This window comes from Arachis stenosperma, chromosome 2, assembly GCF_014773155.1.
Source record: "Arachis stenosperma cultivar V10309 chromosome 2, arast.V10309.gnm1.PFL2, whole genome shotgun sequence".
Lineage (NCBI taxonomy): Eukaryota > Viridiplantae > Streptophyta > Magnoliopsida > Fabales > Fabaceae > Arachis > Arachis stenosperma.
Window position 1 is genome coordinate 107,216,737 of NC_080378.1, and position 15,986 is coordinate 107,232,722.

General features: G+C 28.1%; 1 protein-coding gene across 1 annotated transcript; it reads right to left on the reverse strand.

Moving 5' to 3' along the window:
- Positions 1-10,330: 10,330 nt before the first annotated feature.
- LOC130962314 (Golgi SNAP receptor complex member 1-2) lies at positions 10,331-15,685 on the reverse strand. The gene is made up of 6 exons (XM_057888531.1): positions 15,287-15,685; positions 13,641-13,837; positions 12,140-12,229; positions 11,989-12,060; positions 10,743-10,872; positions 10,331-10,652 (listed from the first exon to the last, which is right to left on the reverse strand). Exons 1-6 carry the CDS (start codon positions 15,426-15,428, stop codon positions 10,555-10,557), a joined length of 729 nt encoding a protein of 242 aa, XP_057744514.1. The 5' UTR covers positions 15,429-15,685; the 3' UTR covers positions 10,331-10,554.
- Positions 15,686-15,986: the final 301 nt, after the last annotated feature.

Consider the following 15,986-nt stretch of genomic DNA (forward strand, 5'->3'; position numbering starts at 1 on the left):
ATAGGGTTTGTTTAGAAGTTGTAATACTTTGCATGACACTTGTCAATTTAGGCTTCTTAGCCCTAAACAGTGAAATATGTGTATTTATTTGTAAATGTTACTTTCAGTGTCACACAAATAGGTACAGCTTAGGATCTGTTTATGTTGTAAAGAGCTATTATTTCAGGTCTTGTAATAACAATTTCTTTTATTATTAGTAGCAGTGTTGGTGCATGCAGTTGTTTCATTCAAAGGATTAAAAAAAAAAATTTAGCAAGAACAAAAAGGCTAGCTAGTAGATGGAATCAACACCTCAATTGCTAACTTAAATATTGTTTACATCTTAATTAAGAGGGCACTTGTTAAGTTATCTATTAGGCAAGAAAAACTGACCCATGATTAAATAGAAAGAGTTTTATTATATTAAAATAAAAGTGTAATGGTAAAAGTTAACTTATGTCTTTTATAATATTTAAACATGTATATTCACTAAGCTAATTATTTCTTTAATTATATATATATTTTTTAATCTTTTAATATTTTATGAAAAATTAAGTGGGGTTTAACTTCAAAAATTAACTTAAAAAAAAAATTGTCTCATACTTATAAATATTATTAAATTTTTTAGTTTAGACAATATAAAACTTGATATACCTCTCACGTTCAAGACCAGACAGGATTTGGAAGAAAAAATTTGAGGACAACTTGAATTTTGTTTTTGTGTGATATGAGTGTGATCTAATAATAAATTTTTAATTTAGTTCTGATATCATATGAAAAATTAAGAGGATCTAAATTATTTCAAAAATTAATTTAAGCGATAGGAATTGTCTCATAGTTATAAGGACAATTAGATTTTTTATTTTAAATACTATGGAAATTGATATATTTTTAATATCTTTAAAAATTATTTTTATCCTTCATCTTAATAAGACAAGGGCTAATATATCATAAATTTGAACACTATTTAAAAGTTTGTTATTATCTAATGATGTTGTTCTATGCACAATTTAAACATTAAACTCCCAAACATCTTCTATTTACTTGCTTATTTATTTATTATCAAATTTATTAGAATTTTTAACATGTTTCAGTTTAAGTTAGACCAGACTACACAAGCAGCCAAACTTAATATTATTAAATAGCCTTTAGTAAGCTACAGGTTAGGCTCATGCTTATAGATTTGATTGAATAGAAAATTTTTAATTCTTTTCTCAATAAATTTAATGTATTATGAAAGTATTGAAATTTTTTTAGTAAAGTTTTCTATATTAGATAATGAGAGTCTATTATAAGGAATAAGAGCAATTATTTATAGAACCACTCTGATAAAAATGCCTAAAATATCTTTTTTTTAAGATATTTTTTAATAATTAAAATTTAATACATATAATCAATTAAATCATGTTAATTTTGTCAAAATTAGGCCAAATAAATTAATTTGACCAAAAAATGGTGAATCTAATTTTCAATTGGTCTAAATTAATATTATTTTTTCATAAAAAATGACTACAATACCTTTTTATAAAAAATAACTAAAATATTATAATTATATATTAATTTTGAGAATCTTAAATTCTAACTCTTTTTTTCTCTGTTGTCATAGGATTAGGATTTAGAATTTTTAAAATTAATATATATATATATATATATATATATATAATATGAATATTTTAGTTATTTTTTATAATAGTGATATTGTAATCATTTTTTATAAAAAAATATTAATTTATATCGGTTCAAAATTTAATTTATTAATTTTTTAGCTAAACTGATTTATCCGGTCTACTTTTAATAAAAATAATACAGTTTAATTGATTATATGTGTTAAATTTTAATTTTTAAAAAATATTTTTAAAAAAAGATAATTTTAACATCTTTATCTGAGTGACTCCCATTATTTATAAGTATGAAATGAGTAAATTATCATAAATCTTACATAAATGAATAAATTTAAAAATTATTTAAACATTATATATATTATTGACTTAAAAAAAGTTTTTATATTGTAATTTATTAGTTAACTTTAAGAGTAAGATAGGTTAGGCAAGGAGATACCTTTTGGGGAAAAGAAGTTATTGATGATCTATATATATACCAAATAACTGTCGGGAATTTGCAAATAATATATATGGGACATTCAGTATTATTAGTAGTACTTGCAAGTGACAAAGTTGCCCCAAACAAAAACCAAACTTACAACTTACAATTGAGACTGGCTATGTATCAATGGACACTTTGAAGGAGTCAGAATATTTCAATGCTTGCTGGGGTGGCCCGTTGGTTACAACGCACATTTTCATTTTTTTTCTTTTTTAAATTATAAGATTAATTCAAATTAGCTTAATTTATTTGATTAAGTTTAATTAATTTGGGGTTCGATTTTTAAGTTCGCCGTGGGTATGAAATAGTTCAAATTTGAGTTGATAGAGTTGCCCTAAAACAAATGATCTAGTCAAAAGTATTTTTATTAATTTAAATTTTTAAAAAAAATAATTTCATGATATAATATTAAAAGTTTTATGATATAACAATCTAAAAATTATACAAATTAAGAGTATGTTTGATTTGTATTTTATTTTTAAATTTTATATTAGTGTTTTTTTTTCGAGATTTTATGAAAAAAAAAAGTAAATACAAAAAAATATGTTTCTTGTTTTTGTCTTTTATTTTTTATAAATTTAAAAATATAAAATATTAAAAATAAAAATAGAAATATTTCATTCATTAAGATGCATATAGATTAACGAGAGATTAGTTATTATATTCCACATACAGTATATTGGGTGATGAATCAAAAAGATGAGACTAATTTTTTTTTGTTATGGAAGTAAAAGTGGTGATATATTTTAATATTGTAATTTTTGGTGTTTTTTAAAACTGTGAAAAGTATACAAATCGGAGGGTTTGATTTTTGTACCTCAAATTTTTTCATTTATTTTTAACACAAATTGGATGGTCTGATTTCTGGACCTCTATAAATCGGACGGTCTGATTTGTGTACCTCTAGAAATCAAACGATCCGATTTTTGTACCTCTAATAAATCGGACGGTCCAATTTTTGCGTCTCTAATTAAACAATTCCACATTTGAGTATAACACCCCAACAATTCATATTTTAAAAAAATACTACTACCGTTCCAATATAAAAAATAAAAAGTTCAAAAGATGGATGTGATATTTTGAAAGTTTATGATTAGATAATTCATGATGATTAGGTACAAATCTGGGCAGTATCTAGCACAATAGATAGATAGATAGTTGTCTAATGATACAGAGTGGCAGAGTTTGTGTTTTTCCATATAGCAATGCAATTGCATAACATAACACAATGAGGGTAGAAATCCAATAAAGATGCATTTATGATGGAGCCATCACTGTTTTGACATTTATGTACCCCTGGTGCTTTGTACAGCCTCACTACATCATGCGTATTTGGACCTAATATAAGCTACCCTCCCTCCCTTTGCAATTTCCATTACCATACAAAATTTTAATCCACCTAAAATTAAAACCCTACCACCTATATATAATATGAATTACAGCTATACTATATGTTAGATATATATATTGTGTCCTCTTTCAATCTTCCTTATTATGCTTTGTGGCTGCTATTGCACCATCTTGCAATGAAAATTTACCCTTCGGGTTGAAACAAAGTGGGAGAGAAGAAAACCTTTTTTGGATCTAAATACAGCCTATATATATTGTTAGAGTATTAAATTAAGTAAAGATTTCCAACATATCTTATAGAAATTGTTTGATAATATAATTATTTATGTACTTTTATTTAATAATTTAAATTTTTAAGATGAATAAATATATATGATATAGGATAAGAATTTTTATAGTAAAAAATTTTAGAGTCTGATTTTTATTGCTTTTATTCTTCTAAAAAAAGAGATATTGAATTTAATAAGTATATAATAAGAGACAAACAAAAAGTAAAAGAAAAATATAAACATAGTTCACGCTTCAAGTTCCAAAAAAAGTATATTGTGAAGAGTTGTGTTATATATAATCAGAAGAATGTTATAAGGTTAATATATTTACCGTAAAAAAATTGATTGAAATTATTATGTAACGGCTCGAATAACTCGGTTCGAATTTCTCATTGGCCCAATTACTAATCGTTCGATTCACGAGTATAGCAAATTAGAATCTCAATTTAATTTTTAAAATTTTTTAATATTATAATTTTAAATGAATCTATTAATTTTATAAAATTTGTGTTCTAACAATTTTATAATTTAAATTTTGTTAAGATTTTACATTTTACGTTCTTAATTTACTTATTTTTATTTTACATAAAATCTCAATTTTTTTTTCTACTTTACCCGAGTGCTGGGGGAACACGAGTAAAGATAATCCATTCCCATTTTGCTGTCATTCATATCAATATAAGAATAAATGGTTAAATTAGTCCATGAAAAATTATTTATTTTTTAGATTGGTCTTTAAAATTTTTTTTAATCAAATTCATATTTTAAAGATTTTAAATTAGTTATGTTAATTCTTTTGTCATTTTATTTATTGATAGTGTCAAAATTTGCTAATGTAACAAGTTAAGTGACATCCCAATACACATCTAAAAGTTTTAATTGACTATTAACATGATTAATTTATAAAATTAGATAAAATTAACTCTAAATTGAGAGATTTCAATCCCTCAAATTCTTTCCACAATTACATTTTAATTTGATCTAATTTCATAAACTTATTATATTAATAGTCAATTAAGACTCTAAATGTGTGTTGGAGTATCACTTAATGAGTCATGTTAGTAAATTTTGGCTCCATCAACAAATAAAGTGACATAAAAACTAATATGACTAATTTAAAATTTTTAAAAATCTATTCTATTATATAAAAATCGGATGTCTGCACTTAATGATGGAGCTGACGTGACATGTTCTGGAGAGTGTTTCCCGATTTAATTATTTTAACTCATTCAATACAATTTATTACCATGACTTAATTATATCAGCAAATTGATTTGATTAGATATTTAAATATTAATATAATTTATTATAATATATATTACTTAATTAATTTTAATACATTAATTATAATTTGTTATATTAGTTAATTAATTTATTTATTTATAAAGTTTGAAATAAAATAAATAATTTATTGTTTATTCTAATTGAATTTATTAAATTTAATTATACATTATATACGAATTAATAATAATTTGTAAATCACTTTATATTATATATGTATTAACAAAATATTATATATATCTTAATGTGTTAATTAAATATTATATACGCACAGAAAAATAAATACAAAGATGATTTATATAATATTAATAATATTATATTAGCACGGTGATTTTTTTTGTTTTGATATCATATAGTATTACAATGATAATATTATTATATAGTATTATATAAACTTTCTAATATTAGTATAGAAAATTAGAAAATTATTCCTTATGGCAATCATTCTTAGTAGAATAGTGTGTCCTTTATATAGTATTGATAATTATTATTTAATTTAAAGTAATTGTATGTTAGTATCTTAAATTTATTTTTAATAATGACCTAAACAGATAAATCTAATTGAATTGAATGATTATATAAAATATTTTATATTATTAATATACTAAAATTAAATTCATTTTTTGGTACAGAATTTTATAGGTAAATTTTATATAAGATTAAATAATTTTTTATTTTTTTTATCTATGTTACTTTATTTAATTTTAAGTAGCGTCATATTTATAATTACCGCCAGTATGATATTTTATAAAATATGAAAATAAATTTTTTTATAATTTAAATATCAATGTTTGAATAGAAGAACTTAACAGACTCACAATGAGAGAGAGAGAGAGGGAAATTTACCTCGAGAAAAGAAACTTGGCATGAGAATGGTGGCGACGGGCTCAACAACGACGGTAACAGGATGAGCAGCGATGATGACATAAGCGGTGAACAGTGACGGACCTAGAAAAATTTAGTAATGGGAACAAAAATATAATAAAGTTTAGGTATTGATATTTTTTTTACTTCCCACGATATTCAACAAGTTAAGGATTAATCCGTCATGAATTTGAATTCCATTTAAGAATCTACAATTGGCCGGCAACGAGTTGCTATACATACGAGACAGAATTCGAACCCTCAATACTTATTTAAGCGGCCAACTAAGTTGATCACTTGATCAATCTAAATTAGTTTAGATATATTCAAAATTTAAAATTAGAACTATCTAATACATATTGATAAGAACTAGAAATATACACACAATCATTATTATAATATTTAAAATAATAAAAATATAATTTCATACACATAGTATAATATTTAAAATAACAAAAAAATATTTATAAGGACTTTTTTTATTTTTAACATGATTAAATATTATTTTTTATATATATTTTTAAACAATTATTTTACTTAATTGTCAAATCTACTTATTATAATTTTTATAGTATAAATAAATTTTTTAACCAAAATAATTACAGTATATTAATACATAGATAATATATTTTTTATCTTAAACAATTTTTAAAAAATACTAATAATTTAAGTTGTATTTAATTAGAAAACTAAGTTTTAATTTAATGATTAATTAATTAACTAATATAATATAATTAATTATCACTAATTTTTGAGTGTATTTATTTATTTTTCATACTAAATCAAATTTAGCAATATAATTATTAGTATGTGTTAAGTTTAATAAAATATTTTTTAGCATAAAATACAAAAGAACTATTTATATTTTATTTTGAGACAAATATAATATAATAAGTGGTATATATGTATATAAGTATTAATTTTTTTCAAAAAAATTTGTGGGGGCAAATGCCCCCTCTATATTAAATGTGGGTTCGTCTCTGGCTGTGAAGGAAGATGGGAGTTGTGAATAGGTAAGCGGCGATGGTCTCAGCAACAACATGACAGGAGCTATGCGATTTTTTTGTGAAGAAGTCGAGAAGAAGAAGATTTTAGGTGAGGATGATTGAGTTTATCTTGCATGGCTATAGAGTATAGGCTGAAACTATGAATCATGTGTGATGTGAGGCAAATCCTAATTACTAAAAAGTTTTTATATGTATATATTCGGGGCGGGTACACCCTAAACCCGACGATACCTGTCTTAAACAAAATCTGTCCCGACTCGAATCAAGTTATTACCCTTTTCATTCGGGTATAGACGGGTCGGGTACCTGCGTATTCGAAAACTCCTGCCAAGTCTAACCACGTATTGATACTCCTTTTATTAAGTGTTTATCGCTAGCCAATGGATTGCTATATACACAAGGCGAGATTCTAACTCCTAATAGTTGTTTAAGCGGAAGAGTGAGATGATCATTTAACAAACTCAAATTGATTAAGATAAATACTAATTATTTTTTATATTTTAATATTAAAAATTTTAAAAGTTTGATTTTAATTACAATTTTATAAAATATTTATAATAATTATTATTATATATTATTTAATTTTTTAATAAAATTTTTAATATAATTTTATGTATTATCCCGTACAAGGTACGAAAACATACACTAGTTAATTTAAAAAACAAATAATCTTTTAAGACTAATTTGATCATTTACTCTATCATATAACGAAAAGCACATTATTTTCTTTAGATATGATATATTAAATCTTAATTTCTGCATTTCTCTAACTCATTTAACTTAAGTGTCATAGTGTCTTTACAAATATTATTCTTCCATTTTCACGTTGGAAACCACCTGGACCATACGCTGGAGTTCGTCTCTGTCAAATCTCATCACCCCCACCTAGCTACTACCAATACAGATATTAATTTAAATGTAAAAATAAAAAAAGAGTATTATTAGAATTATATATGTTAAATGACCAATAATTTTGTTTATCTTATATTTGAATAAACGTTAGGCAACTTTTCACTTTTTATCACTAAAAGTGTTGACCCATATTCCTCTTTAGTTATAATAGGTAGAAACGAGTATGTAAAAACCTAACTTTATTTAAAATATGGAAGTATATTTCTGAGTTGTAGCGGACATACAAGATAAAATATGATCCTCCCCACCCTCCGGTCCTCCAATGTAAACTGCATAAGCACGTGTTGTGACTCTCCATAAATAGTATCAAGCCAGCATCTTCATAAATTTCAAACTTCCATTTTTGATGCCTTCGTTCTTACTTCCATCATCAAGATATATACACTAACATCCAATAATAAGGCATTGGAGTTCATCTCTATCATCATGTAGGACAACACACACTATTAATCTCCTTTAAATTTTATTCAATTTTATCGTAACTCTTCTCCATTTAGTTAGGTGATGGTATTTTCCAAAAATACCCTTTAAGGAAGATTAACATATAGATTTATAAGAAGGTGGAAACTCAGATGAAATCAACTTCACGTAAAGTTGATATTTGAGAGCCGTTAGATGAAAATTTAGTTAAATCAGTCAAATCATGGAAACTCACGTGAAGTCGACTGCACCTGAATTTTCATTAACTTGTTATTAAAGATAGAAAAAGAAAAAATATAACATAAAAATCCTAAAATTTATATTTTAAATGCTAAATTATAAATTTTAATATAAATCTAAATATTAATATAAAATATATTAAAATAAAAAATTAAAATTTATTTAATTAACAAAAAGTACAGCACATCACTCCTTACTTAGTAATATATATTTAATTGACTTCTTCATTTTCTTTCTTTTTTTTTTTAGTTAACAATTTCATGGACAAGATAAGATAGCTAGGAAGCAGACACGGTAACAATTGTACTAGTTATCAAAAATAAAATATTATTATTGTTGTTTCGAATTTTTAAGGAAACAAGAGGAATTAGAGATCTACATATGCATATCTAATCTAATAAAAAGAACTAAACTGGATTCGACTGAATGTTAGTTTTGAATGATTGATAGATATATATTAAAAAGGACCACAACAGCATCAAGACATATAATAAGGGACCACACACATTTGCATTTAGCATGGAAAGAAAAACACACACTGCCACCACTAATTGCATGTTCTTGTGGGTGGACATACATAATATACATATAGCTAGAGACAAGAAGCAAGTAGCACTTCAATTCATCACGGGTAACTCGTAGCACCACATTTTTATTTTTTTCTTTTCTAAATTTGAGAAGATCCTGGTGGTCACTACTATAACATCCAACAAGTGCTTATCACCACCACAAATTGTCATGGAGATAACTTGTACTGTACGGAACCAACCAAAATTCTTGATTACTAAGAGAGGGGAGGGGGGGGGGGGAGAGGGAAATTCATCATTGTACCTTAGTTTTAGTATTATTATTGTTATTATTATTACTAGGAACGCATGTATTTAATGGTTTAATGTTAAAGTGACACATCGTCTAGATAAGACACATTGAATTCTAATATTCAGAGCAAAAACATTTTCTTGATTTCAAATGCGACGCAATAAGATATCAACATTTATGTCAACTTTTCTCCACTCGGTGTTCAAAGTTAGCTTTTTTTACACCGAGTTATATTACCTTTAGACTTTGGTGGGGACAATGAATAGCAGATTCATAACTCAACTTGTCTTTGGACATGGCCCTATGACAAGTTTAATACACACAAAAAAAGTTTAAATCCAAAATTCCTAATTTCTCAAGCATATGTTTATGTAACCATTTTAAAATATATAAAAAGTGAGCTTTTGAAACTTATAAAATATGTCAAATTCATATTGTTTTTCCTAAATCAAATGCGGCTTTGCAATTCCCAATCATCAAATTGAAATTTGGTTCTTGCTCAAAATTCACCCTTTAAAATAGATTTTTGAAAAGAAAAGAAAATAAAACAATTGCTCGAATGATACTTCAACAAACAAGACACTGAGTAAAGACTTAAAATAGTTTATGAAATTTAATTTATAACTCAATTCAATTGCTAAATTTTTAACTAACCCAAAATAAACTTTTAAATTTGACTTTATGACATGTTAATTCTTGGAGTATTTTTCGTTGAAGAAATGTTAACAGCATACAAATAATGCACGACAATTACTAAGTAAGAGCAAGCTAAATGACATCATCTCATTTTGGTGATGTGAAATTCAATAGACAATGCGCTACGTGCACGTGTTGCCCTAAAGAGGGTGTTAAATTAAGTCTTTCCCTAAACCTTATAAGTTTTTCCATAGTGTCACCGAGGCTCCAACATAATATCTATACCATATGATATCAGCACGTTGTTAATAGTTCTTTAAGCGAAAGATCTCACATAAAGTATCTTCATGTAAAAATGATATATGAGAACCGCTAGATGATAATTAAATATTGAGTTTTTGGAATCAACTATAGGAATATTAACAATCACCGTTAAATACCATAATCTACTTGACAAAACGTTGGAGATCAACGAAATTTTACTATCTGATATTGATTTATATCAAAACTCGTCCAAGATTCATAACATATTTTCAATAGTTAAACAACTAACATACAAAAAACAAGGCTCCTAGAGAATGAAATAAAGCTTAGTATCCCCACTCCTTCAAAGATTAGGGACAATCAATATATAGATGGACTCATGGACCATGATTATAGTGTTTTGTGTCTTATTACTTTGAAAGCCAGTAGATGATGATGAACAACGTACAAGCTGCAATTACTGCCGACAGAATAAGGGTATCCCTTGAGCGCTTCCTTCTAATTGAAACTGCAAGAGCAACACACACGGGAGATGAGCAAAATAAGGAGAATCCGAAAATCAGTGGCTAATTAGAAAAGTTTTTTCTTTATGCTATACCAAGTAGGGTACGAATAACGGGGAACTTGTCACCGAGAAGTTTCACTTTTCCTTGAACATCACCGAACAATGCTCTTTGAGAACCTAAGACTGCTCTTGTTGCTTGAGCTTGACTAATCACATCATCTATCTGATAAAAAGCATTAACAGTGAATCAAGAAAACTTTAACAAAGGATAATATAGTCATGTAATATAAGACCTTAAGGCTGCGTTTGGTTCTGAGAATAGGATAAAACAAAACATTAAGAATAAGATACAAATGACAAGAGACACAAAAATTAATGTTAATGTATTTTGTTTGGTAATAAACTAATTATGAAAGTCCAATTTATTTTTATTTTTTCATTTAAAAAATTTGGGAAGAAAAATATAATAAAAAATATAATTATGAAAAATCAACAAAAATAATGAAAGAAAAATAAAAAAAGTTTTTCTTATTAGTGTCTCTATGTCATTTCTGTTAGAATGAATACAAAATATACTAACTCAGTGTCTCTGGACACAATGTTTCTGTTCATGTCTCATCTGCCAAACACAATTTTGTGTCTCTTTAAACAAACACAGTCTAAATTGTTTTTCTATATGACCTATTAATGTGAGTTCATGTAAGCTATAAAGAGCCAATAGTGAACATAGCCATTAACAAAATAAATAGATTATTCAAGACTATTTTTTCTTGGGAAATGGTATATCTAATTGGAAGATATTCTGCAAAAATGAACAAACCTGTACTGAAAATTTTGAAAATATAAAATTATAAAACAGACAATATGCCGTTAAGAATTAAGTATATCAAACTAAAATCAATGCCAGAGCACTCAAACCAACAAGTGTGCACAGATTAACTTAATGAAAAATTGAGATATGCGAGCAAAGTGATATTCAAAAGAAAAAAAAGGACAATACTTTCAGTACTGCCGGGATACTTAAGATCTCAATACCAGGACCATATAAATCGTTTGCATAAAGAAGCCTCTGACTTTCGTTTCAACATAAATATGATTTAAAAGGCCCACAAAACTGTACAAAAGTTAAGACACTATATAACAAATCTAGGCTAAAAGGCTTCAGCTAGCGGTCCCTGAACTAGCCGTGGAGAATGAGCATGGTTTGTCCCCCACCAGTGAGACTTTTAAGACACCAATGCTTATTAAGTGGTCACCACTTGCCCATAAAGAAATGTTCACACTCAGAGATAATTTAAGTAGAATAAATGCAACTTTACTTCATAGAACTTTGACTTACATGAGATATACTTCCATGGATGGCAGCTCTCTCCCGTAATAATTGATTCCTTGGTGACATACTACCCGATGTCTGCCACAAGAGGGTAAGTCTAGTACAACAACTAGAAAAACATCTATGTAATTTAACTCAAATCATGCTCATGATTCACCTTAATATCAGTAATATCATCCCTGACAGAACTCAAAAGTTCAGCATGTTCCCTCATTGAGTTTATGTTCCCCTTGATACGTCTGAATTCCTGAGGAGAATACCAATCGGCGAGGTTGTTTGAAGTCAGCTTATGAAATTTATAATAACTTTAAGCGTACTGTACCAATGTACAATTTATGACAGTAATGTTCTAAATGACAAAAGCTTGCTGGGTTGTGAAGCAGATACAAAAGTAAAAAAATTGGCATAACAGTAGGTAGGCTTAGACACAGAGTACCAAGAAAAATATACCTGTTAGAAGACGCAAGAAAAATATCATGGTACAATGGTAGGACTGCATATATGTAAATACAGTTAAGAGTGTAATGCCTACACAATTATAGGACCACTGTAAGAAAACTTAAGCTCAGATTCCTGTAGGGCAATGCTCAACATTTTTTGCAGAGATATTCAGTTTTTTATATAGGGCATCTTCTAAAGCTCATAAAGGTCTAAAGGATGAAAGATGTCTTAACTTGAACTTTGACATATGGGCCAAAACATTATGCATTTCCAGTCCATATTAGCTGGTTGTGTTAGCATGGAATGGAATAACAAAATCTTTGTTTGTCAGTGTTCTTTTTTTCCTTTTTTGGATATAAAAGGGGACAGGCTGAGGCTGAGGCCAAGCCCAAGGAATGCAAGAATATTGATTATCACTTTCCCTACATATTCAATTACTTTATCTCTACTATTTAGTTCTAGCATTGACAAATTTCAAAAAATGAAATGAAAGAAAAATCATAAGAGCACAGGTAACAGGGACATGTATTTTACTATTAGATCCTTAATCCTCAGAATTTTTAAATTGTAATGAATGCATAATGTTGAGATGACAAAATAATCACATTCTAGGCACATTATAATGCTTCCTTATGATAGTCCGACCATGGTAAAGAGACAGATCAAATTCAATCTATTCATTTGCAACCTCAATCGTAGATGACAAAAGACTTCAAAGGTTCTCTCTGTTTTAAAATTTTCCATTTTGCATTCAGAGATAACATTCAATCAATGAAAGCTCCATTCAATCACAGCCCTGAACCAATGAAGAGGAAATTATATATATATATATATATACACACATACACACACTTGTTTATCTTTTGGCATAAGATGACCAAAATCAAAGTAAGATATCATTTTGGATCAAGAATGGAAAAAAGATGTCACTAAAGTAGAGATAACACTCACATCTGACATTATGTCCAACTCAAGAATTCTAAGTAAGAAGATAGCAAAAATGAATAAATTCTCAGAAATCAAAATCTATAAATTCAGTCATGTCAAACCCAATTCCAAGCTTATCCATCTACTTAACAAAGAATATACAAATTCATAATGCGTCATGCACAACAAAATATATCTACTTCTTTAACAATTTGCACCGCCACAGATTCATTCTTTTCAAGCTGCTCACAACTACATTATACAAAAACATAAATGCACTGTAAACATACCTGTGTGAACTCATGAAGAATATCTCTGTGCCTAGCCAACTTTTGAGTTACAGAAGTAGCTGGCCCAGCAGATGCAGCACATCTGCTCATTGAATCATTTATGTCCAATAGTTTCTCGAGCAAGGATTGGATTTCCATTTCCATGGACTTCCAGGACCTACTGGACCCAAGAGATGGTGAGCTTCCATCCACGTAACCTAATAAGAAAATGCATATCACCATAAATGTAAGGAACTGACAGATATTAATTTGGAAATGCAACTAATTTCTCCCATAGTCCCATCCATCCAGCTTCAAAACTAGCTTTGTATCTGTCACTTATCACAACTCTCTTGAAAGTTTAAGCTGTCAGATGAAGACACATTAATTGTTTCATATGTCTAATCTAATTTGTCCATTCATGCAAGAGTCCTATGGGTTTGAAACATATGTATCTAGAATTCCACTAAACCTTGTTCTGAGATTATTTACTTAGACAAAAAAGGGGCAGAAAGATCTAAACTAGCAGAGACTCGGACAGATTCTCTGTCAAAAAAACAAATATCCTAAAAATCTAAACCATCAAACTTTTGTACATTATAAAAGGTTTTCTACCAGTAACATTATCTGATAAACAACTTGTGGTGAATGGTGATAAATGAATGTGGCAAAAACCTTAGTAGTAGACATCATAATAAACTGGGGGAGATCCTTTGATCTGCAAATTGCATATGTGGTCATGTAAGACCTTCACCTTCACCGTTGATTTATGTTATTTATTAGTTTCTGAAACTTTGAGCATGACATGCTCAATGGTGAGCATATGAGGATCAAAGGATATAAAAATGGTTAGATCATCAGAAATTCGCTCATAGAGTGTCTCTGCCCATCATTAATTCATTACCATACTAAAAGAAAACAAAAATATCTAATTGCCCACCATTATCATCCTAGCAGAGTTGACTCCATCAACCATACAACATCAGCATTTCCACTCAATAAATCATGTTTACATTCAAGCCATTGAAATCCAATCTCTTCTAATAGCTATACTTATCATTGTTCTAGATCTACTTCTACCTCTAAACATCTGAACTACCCTCCATATCGGATCTACTCTCTTCACTGAAACTTTCACAGGCCTTTCCTGCGTATGCCCAAACCATTAACACAAGATTCTGCAATCTTTTCTGGAATAGGTACTACCCTGACTTAACCCCTAATGCATTTTGCTTCTAGCCACATTTTATCTAGTGCATTCACTCATCCAACTTAACATCCTCCTTCTCTAAACACTCTAACCATATTTTCATGTTGCCATTTTCACATCTAACATTCAATTCTACATAACATGCTAATCGTAGTAAAACCTATTAATATCAAAGCTACTTGAAATTAACAACCGAACATAGTAAGAAGAGAATTTCTTATATCCAAAATCATCACATCCCCTACATTATATTCACAATCCCCAATTCCGCATAGTCCATGTTGATGCTAACATTTCTAACACAAAACCTAATTTGCTAGGAGTTAGTACGGACGGCACTATACCTGATTTAAATCTAGCACTTCTAAAAAAATCACTAAAAAGAAAAAAACAGATAAACCGAATTTAATTATGATTATCGCGTGTTTAATTTAACAAAAAATTCCAAAAAGAGAACCTGGTGATTGTCCTTGGGTGAACCTTGTGCCGAGTTTGGCGTAGGAAGAGAGCTTGACGTCGAGATCGCCTTCGATCTTGCGAGCTTCCTTTCGAAGCTCCTCCCAACCCGATTCCTGCAGCTCAAGATTCTGATCCCTCATTCGGATCGATTTCTTTACAGGTACGGCGGTTACTCACCGTTGCAGCGTGGCGGAATGGTGGTGGAGAAGAATCGTGTGGTGCGGGTGCACCGTAATAGGTGGAATATAATGCAACCGCGTTCAAGTCTTAGTCTGAGTCCGATCTGATTCAGCTTCTGTTTTTCAAGTCTCACCTCACTGCATCGTTATTCGTTAATACAAGAACTTGATGTCAATGTGCGGGTCCTCCAGATTCATTAGCATTGCTTATTACTCCATAATTATGAATGAGATTAATCATGTTTTGTTTCTTTGGAAGTCTTAGTTTCCTTTTTTCTTTTCTTTTTTTTTTTGTTTTTTGGAAATGTTAGTTATTTATAAACAAAAATATTGTACACACGAAAAATTAGTCTCCAAGACACGATATTAAAATAAACACAAAATTTAAAATTTAAAATTTTATTTAATGATAAATTAATTTAATTTATTCTATTTTTTTCGTACAATATATTGATGAAGAAAAAATATAATAAAAAATAATTATAAAAATTTGATAAAAATAATAAAAAAATAAAAAAT

What these genes read in the sequence shown, in the direction of transcription:
- LOC130962314 (XM_057888531.1), bottom strand. Translation starts at nt 15,428, where the DNA reads ATGAGGGATCAGAATCTTGAGCTGCAGGAATCGGGTTGGGAGGAGCTT. An exon ending in TTCTTCATGAGTTCACACAG is followed by an intron (nt 12,230 to 13,640) that starts GTATGTTTACAG and finishes TATTCTCCTCAG; the next exon opens with GAATTCAGACGTATCAAGGG. An exon ending in CGTTATTCGTACCCTACTTG is followed by an intron (nt 10,653 to 10,742) that starts GTATAGCATAAA and finishes TTGCTCTTGCAG; the next exon opens with TTTCAATTAGAAGGAAGCGC.